Source organism: Micromesistius poutassou, assembly GCF_964030765.1.
Source record: "Micromesistius poutassou genome assembly, chromosome: 15".
Classification (NCBI taxonomy): Eukaryota; Metazoa; Chordata; class Actinopteri; order Gadiformes; family Gadidae; genus Micromesistius; species Micromesistius poutassou.
In genome coordinates, this window is record NC_140285.1 from 1,617,104 (window position 1) to 1,627,343 (window position 10,240).

Genomic DNA, 10,240 nt, shown 5'->3' on the forward strand with positions numbered 1-10,240 from the left:
TGCTAGTATAAACGATTAAAACAATGCTAGATGTCAACATTACCTACGTTGAATATATATATATATATATATATATATATATATATATATATATATGGTTATTTTTTTACCTCATAATACTGACATTGAAACAAACATAATGTGTAATATATAAATAATGCTGTTTCTCTTGAAGAATAGTTTAACCAAATGTTTATCAAGGGATATTTCACTCAGCAGCACTACACATTGAATTCGCTGGTGGTATCTTACCACCATATCTTAATGGTATCTTAGACACACACCTTTTCCCCCTCTGTTTAATAAAAACATGTATTTCTGTAAATATACCTTCTGAAAGCACATTGGACAAGAGGGCTTAGACAACAGAGCAGCTTTTGTATGAAGTCATTGCATTGCATTCACATAAACTATGCCAAAGCACAGAAGCAGCTGACATTCTACGCATTGAAATAAATGAATTGGTAGGCAACATTTCTCTCTCTCTCACACACACACACACACACACACACACACACACACACACACACACACACACACACACACACACACACACACACACACACACACACACACACACACACACACACACACACACGCATGTCCAAGCTCCAATCAGAGAGGGGCTGTTGATTGAACTGGCCCGTGGTTGTTGTGTGGTTCTGGGATGTGAGAATCATATGATTTTAATTCACAAAATACACCCACAATTTAGAGGATGGGTATGATTGCTTTCGATACGATGGCTTAATCATTAGGAAATACTTTAGTTTAATATTCAGTTATTCTTCTTAATATCATTATTATTAATATTTCTGCTCCAAAGTTCATTCTGTGAGGCAATTTTCAACATTTTGAAGGCAAAAGTGAAAGAACATGGAGGGAAGCATGAAAAATAATAAAACCTACACAAGTTCCTCAGAATGCCCTGATGATATCTTAAATAAATCATAATATAACTTGATATGTTGATGACAAATGCAGTTGAAATGGCAGAACATGATGTAAACCATATGGAAATAGGGTCTTCCAAAACCATAAAATTTGCTTTCAGTCTTCACCTCGTCGAGTGATGCATTAGAGTCGGTTTGCTGGGCTGTTCATACAAGTTTTCGTCCATTTGCAACACGTAAGCAATGCATTCAAACACCTGAAATGGCTGAAGAAAATCTGCCTTCTGTTAGACGAAAGAATAGAAGGCGCTAATGAATGCTCCGTCCTCCGAGACCTTATAAACGTCATCCCCAATCGTCCGTCTCGTTAATATATATCGTTATCTCTCAAAATGGCAGAAACAACTTCAGCTTAGCTTTTAAGGGAACTGGCAACTCAGGCGTAAACATTCATTGAAGTTCTTTAAATGGCATCCGTGAAGTTGAATCTTTTCAGTGCATTTTCCCCATATTTGGTCCCATTGAATACATCCCAGGGGTGCAGGTGGCTCTCCGGTGGGGGCTCAGGGCCTCTTGTCTTTGGCCAAGGAGTGCATCATCCAGTTGACCTTGGTCTTCCAGCTCTCCCTCAGAGCCTCGTTGAACTTCACCTTAAAGCTTTTCAGTGCCTCCTCCTCCGTCTTCCCCAACGCCAAAGAGTCCTTAGGATTCAAACAGTTGGTCAAACACGTCACAGTCGGGTCACAGTGTGGTCATGTAGTGTAAATGTCCCGGGAGTAATAAATAGGCACAGCATTGATGTTGATTTACCAGAACTATTTTTTTTTACTAGAACTATTTTTTTTACTAGAACCTCTTCAAATAATAATTCACTAAACAACAATAACAAAGATAATAGATTCCTACATCCTCTAATTTTGAACTAATCTTGGATCCAGGAGTCTACTATGTAATAGCAGAACTTCTCGCGGGAGCCAGAATCTAGAGTTGTGCCTGGTTCCTGTTTCAATACAGAGATTTCTAATAATGAGAAACGTATTGTCATGAATGAGGAAGCTTTCAGAAGGAGATGTGAATGCTTAAAGTACTTCTACAGAAGCCAGTCTCAGTCAGAAGTCAGTTTCGCTCTGAAACATTAACAGAAACTTTCTTTGTAGTTTACTATTGTTGGCCGACTGCGGTTGGCAAAGTGACGTGCTGACAGACCGCCCCCTCCAGCCACATGATTGGTCCAAACCAACATGAAGTGACCACCCCGTTTGCTGAGAATTAACCTCGTCTGCCATCAGACTTTAGACTGTGAATCTAATCTAATAATATAAATCTGATAACACAGCAGATTATTGAGATACCTCTTGATAAAACAATTACCAGTATTTTTTGAGTTAGTGACTGGGCGATTTAATAAAAACAACTTAATCCTCCTCCTCATCATCATCACCTCATTATCATCCTCCTACTCCTCCTCCTAAGGACATCCTCCTCATTATCATCCTTCTCATTATCATCCTCCTCCTCGTTATCCTCATTATCACCGTCCTCCTCACTATCCTCCTCCTCCTCATTACCATCCTCCTCCTCCTCAAAGCTCCTTACCTTGAGGTACTGTATGTCCTTGAAGGAGGAGAGCTCTGGCAGTCCCGCTGCCTTCATCATGGCGAAGAGGTTGACAAACAGAGTCCCGTTCCGACACAGGATCTTGTAGGCGCGCTCGCAGTAGTCCCTGAACCTGCACGCACGCGGAGTCAGGACCGCCGTGTGAGACACAGTGTATCATATTTAGCGGAGAGAGTGTGACGGACCAGAAGTGGCGGTGGTGTTACCTCTCAAACTTCTCGCTGTTGTTGGTCCTTCCCTGCTGGATGACATGGACAAAGTCGTAGGTCAGGATGAACGGCACACGCTCCCGGTTGATGCCCAGCTTCCTCTTGAAGTTTCCCAGGAAGTGGCCGAAGTCGATGTGAAATAGCTGAGCATGATAATAGAAAAAGATACAAAACGGATCAAACATCAGATAACAAGGAAACATGAGATTGAGATTTGAATAATGCAAATGTGCCCCATACTTTTTTCTTTACACATCATCCCTGTAGGGATAAATCGCCCCTTGTGGTTGAAGCAGGATTATAGGATTATAGGATATAGAGTAGGAATCCAAATCATATTTGAAAGAAATGTGTACAAATTAAGAATGGCCATGATTCACCACCAGGGACCAAATGTGCTGTGCTGAGCCGATGCAAGCCGTTTGAAAATCACAAGTGGGCGTGTTGTGATGGAAAAATCTACTTGTTTTTATAACTTAGGCCTTGTTCTTTCCTTTCGCGTATTGTCTTGCCATCCTGCCTTTCCCCAGAGTCGACTATTCATTGACCTGCTTAATTCAGCCACCTCACAAGTGAGCGATGTCGTCAAAATGTTATCCTGTGTGCTCTGGTCAGCTGTCCCACCTTCCTCCTTAGAATCAATGCCCTTGTGCTGTGGTCAGCGGTCCCACCTTCCCTTCTCTATGGGTCGCCGGCCTACCTTCCTTAGACTCAACCAATAGTGTTAACCTTCGTACTTGGGTAAACGGGTCACAAAGGAGAAGACATCCCCTTAGGCACTCTTCTCCTTGATAAAAACACAGGCACCTCTGTGTCTTGGGTAAACATCACTTGAGTTGATTATTGACATCTGCATTATGGGGAGGATCTGAAATGGTATAAATAACCCTGTCAAACTGTATTCTGGACTTACTCTGCTAGAGAGGAGTCTAATGTATGCATGCATTAAACCTAGGATGATTGCTTTCCAATGTATTGTGTGCTTTTTTGCAGTGGGAAATCTCATCTGTCCTAGACGCAATATCTGTTAAAGGAAATTGCCACGACAGTGTCCAGCCCGATGTATGGTGATATAAAATCCTTCAAGGTGATACAGTGTACTGGATGGCTGGTAGAATGGGGAAATAAGTATCAAGTATAGAATCTAGGAAGTTACAGATGAAGGCAGAGACAAAAGCATGGATGAAGTTGATAATAGAATCCAGGTACTGCTGCCCAAGCTTGGCAGTACATGTTTAGAAAGGCATTGAAGACACAAGGTCTGCTGGTCCACATGAGGGTTGTACCTGTCCCGTTTCCCTGATCATGATGTTGTCGTTGTGACGATCTCCTATGCCCAGGACGTACGTGGCTACACAGTAGCCAGCGCAGGACAGCGTGAACTCCTCAATCGCCTGTTCCAGTTTATGCCTGTGGAAACAGATCATCAGACGAGGGAATCAGATCAGAGTTTTAGTGGCTTCATGCTCTTTCATTGTGATCCCTTGAGAACACTTAAAAGTAAGACGATTTTATTTTTGCTGGCCTAGACTGAAGACAAACTTGTTTAATACTTGTCAGCAAGTTGCAAAAACATGGAGATGGAAGGAAGGAGGAAGGGATGTAGGAATGCAGGAAGGGCTAGGGAATTTCTTTCCAAATTTCTAGGGAATTTCTTTCCAAATTTCTTGTCAGAATGAATTATGCTGACCTCTTTAGCTCTTTTTCATACCAGCCCCTAATAAGACTTTCATATGCCTGCACAATAATTCCTGGTTTTATTACAATTGGCACATCCTTTTGGCAAATTGTGTGAAAGTGAAGTGAAAATCCACAAATGGCTTCCGTTTTGTCTCACTTTCGGAAGGGCAAGGCACTTTGGATTTTTGTATCATTGCATGAGCACACACACACACACACACACACACACACACACACACACACACACACACACACACACACACAGTCGAGTCATCAGGCAGGATTTCCTCACTGTTACATGGAATATTCACCATTGGGTTCCTGAGCTTGTGAATTATTAACAGTCGTGTCCGACCTAGGGCTCTGAATGACTGAGGGATTGGTTATTTGTGTTAATAAACGATTACCCACATCCTTCTTTTTACGGTTGAAAAGCAAAAGTAAATTAGCAAACTTTTCTGTCTGGCCGATGAGTTCGCTCTTTTCTGTCAGTTCCCTGTTTATAGGAATCCTGTCTAACATTAACAACCTCAGACAGGAGAAGGCCCGTGCTTGAGTTGATTCATAAACACCGGTGTGCATTTCTACACGGTGCTTCCTGGAAAGACTCCCCTTTTACAGCGCAAACACTGGCGAATAAAGTGCAACAAAACAAACAATCACCAATCTCAGTACTTTACGCAGCTTCTATGGAACACCGTTAACATTTCACAACCCCCTGTCGCCTAGCAACGGTCTGGGGGGGGGGGGGGGTGGGGGCGGGGCGCTCACTCAGGGTTCTTGGACTTGAGCCAGTTGAGGAGGGCGTCCTTGTTGAAGGCGGCCGTGGCGGCGCTGTTGCTGTTGTCCCGCTGGATGTTGGCGATGGTGTCCGAGTTCTTCACCACCTCGATCAGACCCATCTTGTTCCCCGTGGACAGACACCCGTACGGGATCATCCTGAGGAGGAGGAGGAGGAGGAGGAGGAGGAGGAGAACGTTTGGATTATTCCCTCCACGCCACAGACCACCTTGGCCCCACCCCTGGATGAGCAGCTCAGCGTGGGGCCGGTACCTGAGATCCAGACCCTCTTTCTTCCACAGGTTCTCCATGAGCTGGATCATCTGCAGGGTCAGCATGTCCTGACGGAGATCTGTGCGTGTTGAGGGAGAGTGGACGGAAAGAGAACGACAAAGCCGTATTTTACTTTATTCAGTCAGCGTGCGTGCGTGCGTGTGTGCGTGCGTGCGTGTGTGCGTCTCACCGTCTCCGTTCTTGAAGATGATGCCCATCAGATCGCCGGGCACCCACTGGTTTTTGTACATCAACCAGAGAGGCTTCATCTTGGAGTCCATGAACTTGCACTTCTCCACACTGCACACGGAAACAAACGCTGACGTTCCTCCACCGTGTTTAAACCATCTGAGTGCATGTGTGTTCATTATTGAGTATAAGGCCTGATGAGGACGATACTATTTCTTATATTGTAGATGTGGATTCTTGTTTTTCTTTAGTTGTGGGTTTGAGCAATGCGCTTTATAAACAACACTCATTATCATTATTAATCTAAAGGCTGGGACCCACACATTGTCTAGGCACCCTCAAACCTGCTGAAGGATTCTCTACAGAAAGGCTCCACCCACCAGATCTCCGAGAGGATGATGCTGGGGTTGAGCGGGGACAGCAGGTCCGACAGCGCCTCCATGTAGGAGTCCTGCTTGATGCACAGCTTCAGGTCGTCCGCGCTCATCTTCTGGGAGCCGGACTTCACAATGTCGCTCAGGGCCTTCAGCTTCCCCAGGGCCTCGTTCTGGACGGGGGGGGGGGGCGGACATCAGACCAACAGGTGACCTCACACACGCCCCCAGAGGCTGAGTCAGTGTCTGAGTGTGGCAGCGTGTGGGCGTGGGGTACCTGCTTGGTGAGGCTCCTGATGTGGTGGATGTTGCCCCTGCAGTAGGCCTCCAGGATCAGGCCGAACCGGAGACTCACCGAGCACACGTGCATCTCCGACCTGCCGCAACGCAAACAACAACAACAAAGAGTCATTCGGGGGGGGGAAACCAGTAACGTTTTCAAGCGGACTGGTTCCCCATCCGTAGACGTTTGGTTTTTGATCGACGCTTGTTCCTCACATCCCCTTATCTTTATCGTTAACAACTACACCCTGTGAGACCTGAGATGCCAGAAGAGGAAGTGGCCGATGCGTTTGTTGGACAGGGCCCTCTCCAGCAGGAAGGAGGTGAGGTCACAGTCCAGGTACGACTCGTACTTCAGCACCTGCACCAGCTGGATGAGGTACTGCAGCAGCTCGCTGTCCCTGGGGAAGAAAGGAGCACACTTAGTACTCGGTTCTTCAGTGGAGAACAAAGGGAAACCCGGGGCTACCTTCATTCATTCATTCATTCATTCATTCATTCATCATTCCTCATTAGTTAGTAGAATTAGTAGTATTGAGTTCATCCATGAGCAGGTGGAGTCTACCTGTATTGGGCTCACAGGTGGACTGGGGTTTGAAACCACTTTGACCTCCTCACCTCCTCATCTCCTCACCTCCTCACCGCTGGACTCTCTCTCTCTCTCCCCCCCCCCCTCCCCCCATTGTGTGGGTGAGAACATGTTTATATGAGATAAAACGCTAACGGTTGCTAGCATGTTCGTACCCGAGTTTCTTGAGGCATTTGACGGTGAAGGCCCGGACCGAGGGGTCCGGGAAGCTGTAGTCCAGCAGCTCCAAGGCGTGGAGCCCGGAGAGCTCCGGCCACGCCCTCAGCAGACCCACCATCTGGGGACCAACAGGGAGACATGGGAACAGTGGTGGGTTAGCCCGGGACGCTATGGGAACAGTGGTGGGTTAGCCCGGGACGCTATGGGAACAGAGGTTGGTTAGCCCGGGACGCTATGGGAACAGTGGTGGGTTAGCCCAGGACGCTATGGGAACAGTGGTGGGTTAGCCCAGGACGCTATGGGAACAGTGGTGGGTTAGCCCGGGACGCTATGGGAACAGTGGTGGGTTAGCCCGGGACGCTATGGGAACAGTGGTGGGTTAGCCCGGGACGCTATGGGAACAGTGGTGGGTTAGCCCGGGACGCTATGGGAACAGTGGTGGGTTAGCCCGGGACGCTATGGGAACAGTGGTGGGTTAGCCCGGGACGCTATGGGAACAGTGGTGGGTTAGCCCGGGACGCTATGGGAACAGCGGTGGGTTAGCCCGGGACGCTATGGGAACAGTGGTGGGTTAGCCCGGGACACTATGGGAACAGTGGTGGGTTAGCCCGGGACGCTATGGGAACAGCGGTGGGTTAGCCCGGGACGCTATGGGAACAGTGGTGGGTTAGCCCGGGACACTATGGGAACAGTGGTGGGTTAGCCCGGGACGCTGAATGAAAGGCTGGGAGATTAACGTTAACGTTGTCATGAGTGACGATTACGATTAAGAGTGCTCAAATGGAACCGGAGTGATAACTTTAATAATTTTACTTTAACTGGTATTCGTTCTACAAATTATGTATTTATACACATGGTTGAGGTTTACAATGGAGAGGTGTTCAGGCACGGCGCCAGGATTTTTTCTCTCCCGGTGCTTATGGGGAGCTTGATCGATCGGTGGGGGTGCTAAGAAAATAATTGATTTTCACGACTTCAGTTACTTTATAAAGAGGTTCTCTGTTTTTTAAATAAAAGCAGCTATGATACACAGGGGCTTGACTGGGGCTACACTGATTTTTGACGGGGCTATAGCACCCCCTAGCCCCGGTGTAGCGCCGTCCCTGGAGGTGTTGCATATTTTACTCTCACTCGAGTGAGTGAGCGAAGGAGTGAGTGAGTGAGCGAGCGAGCGAGGGAGGAAGCTCCCCACCTGCGCCACATCCTCGCGTTTGTTCCACTTGGTGATGAGCAGCAGCTTGGAGAGGCTCTCCGGGTAGTGGCTCTGCACGACGCCGCGCAGCTTCCACAGCAGCTCCTTCTCGTCCTCAAAGAACTCTGTGTGGTTCTTGTTGTCCATGATCTCCTTCAGCCTCACGTGCTGCACGAGCACACGCACACACACACACGTGCGCACACACACACACGCACACACACTTATATAAGATACTTTTGGTTTGGTTCATCATTACCGTGCATTTTTGTACCCTTATGATAACAGAGATTGACCATGTTAAACAATGTTACACGGCCCATCTGACACAAACACAATGTTCTGATTCTTACCTCTTCCTTCGTGGGCAAAGGCATGTCACCGTTAGCCTCCATGCAACTTATCTGCAACAAAAACCCAACATGAACACGTTTCACTGCCATTCACACCGTCCCCAGCAGACCATGACCAGAGACCAGAGACCATGACCAGAGGCCAGAGACCATGACCAGAGGCCAGAGACCAGAGGCCATGACCAGAGACCAGAGGCCATGACCAGAGACCATGACCAGAGACCAGAGGCCATGACCAGAGACCATGACCAGAGGCCATGACCAGAGACCAGAGGCCATGACCAGAGGCCAGAGACCATGACCAGAGGCCAGAGACCAGAGACCAGAGGCCATGACCAGAGACCAGAGGCCAGAGACCATGACCAGAGGCCAGAGACCAGAGACCAGAGACCAGAGACAGATCAACAGATAACCGGTGGAGCTCTGTGCGGCCCCCCCGCTGGTCACCTTGTCGTGGGGTGGGTAGTAGAGGGGGTGGGGCCGGATGTTGGGGAAGCTGATGAGTAGCGCGGCGGCGCTGTCCACGTTGGCGTTCTTCTCCACCGTGCCCATGGGGTTCAGCAGCTCGCTCTTGTCATCTGCACAGAGACGAATCCGTCAGGTCACTGATGGAGTGGACGATGTCATCATCTTCATCTAGCACATTGACATCACTGTATTGCATTTGTTTTGACTTCTGCCACATCTTTAAAAAACATAGAATTTAAAAGGAGAATGCAAAGTTTACATGTTTCAATTATTTTGTACACGCTACAAAACAAACTGTTTTACTCATAAATATTACATGTGCAGAGTCGATGAGCTTGCATTTGTATGTGTGAAGGCTTAGTGGCGTTAGCATGGTGTTGGTCGCTATGTTAGCATGGTGTTGGTTGGTTAGCATGGCGTTGTGTGTGAAACGTGAACCTGAATACACAAAGCCGGCCTTTCCCTCTTGGCCTCAAGAGGATATGAAGGTATGATAGTAAACATCCATTTCCACACCTCAAAGCACGCGGCAAATGGGGGCGTGAAAAGTGTGATTATGTGACATTTCGAATGCAATGCGTTCACACCACCGGGTGCGGGTGTGCTGTGAGCAGAGGTGTCGCTGTAGCTCAGCCAGCGTGGGTACCAGGGATGGACGGCCACATGGACAGCAGGAACTCCCCAGTCTTCAGCTGGTCTTTGTAGTCAAACACCATGGTGTTCACCCAGGCTATGGGGCAGTCCTGGTAGCAGAGGGGGTGGGGGGGGGGGGGGGGGGGAGGAGAGGATAGGGAGACACGAGGAAAGGGAGAGAGAGGATGAGGGAGGGAGCTCATGAGGGATGAGGTTCAACACATCAGCCATGTTTTCAAATTCGATGTGCAGCAGCCTTATTATTAGTGTTCATCTGGAATCACTTAGCTGTGTGATGCCTCAAAGCACAGCAGTTCTGCAGTATTGTAAAAATATGAATTATAATTGTTTTCAAATATATATGAGCAATGGGCCATACATATAACTAAGCTTGTTTTAGGAATGTAGCTTTTTTATATAATATATATATATCATAAATAGGACTATAATATTAAAACATTAAGTCTTGTTTAGTTGCTTTATAATTCAATTAAATCTGCACTATGTAAGTTTTCCCATTTGCAGCCTCTAGTGGCTGGAGTTATAAAT

The 10,240-nt window shown here is 47.3% G+C and overlaps 1 protein-coding gene across 1 annotated transcript in view; it reads right to left on the reverse strand.

Annotated features, from left to right (window-relative positions):
* Positions 1–287: 287 nt before the first annotated feature.
* pik3cd (phosphatidylinositol-4,5-bisphosphate 3-kinase, catalytic subunit delta) overlaps positions 288–10,240 on the reverse strand; it is an 18,723-nt gene continuing 8,770 nt past the window's right edge. Inside the window, exons 9-23 of the mRNA XM_084479422.1 lie at positions 9,705–9,801; positions 9,038–9,168; positions 8,591–8,641; positions 8,238–8,405; positions 7,042–7,163; positions 6,555–6,698; positions 6,293–6,392; positions 6,022–6,188; positions 5,643–5,752; positions 5,453–5,531; positions 5,171–5,338; positions 4,006–4,129; positions 2,717–2,862; positions 2,490–2,622; positions 288–1,594 (exon numbers count right to left, since the gene is read on the reverse strand). Coding sequence (XP_084335548.1) covers positions 1,457–1,594; positions 2,490–2,622; positions 2,717–2,862; positions 4,006–4,129; positions 5,171–5,338; positions 5,453–5,531; positions 5,643–5,752; positions 6,022–6,188; positions 6,293–6,392; positions 6,555–6,698; positions 7,042–7,163; positions 8,238–8,405; positions 8,591–8,641; positions 9,038–9,168; positions 9,705–9,801 — 1,878 coding nt within the window. The 3' untranslated portion in view covers positions 288–1,456. The remainder of the gene's footprint in view (positions 1,595–2,489; positions 2,623–2,716; positions 2,863–4,005; positions 4,130–5,170; positions 5,339–5,452; positions 5,532–5,642; positions 5,753–6,021; positions 6,189–6,292; positions 6,393–6,554; positions 6,699–7,041; positions 7,164–8,237; positions 8,406–8,590; positions 8,642–9,037; positions 9,169–9,704; positions 9,802–10,240) is intronic.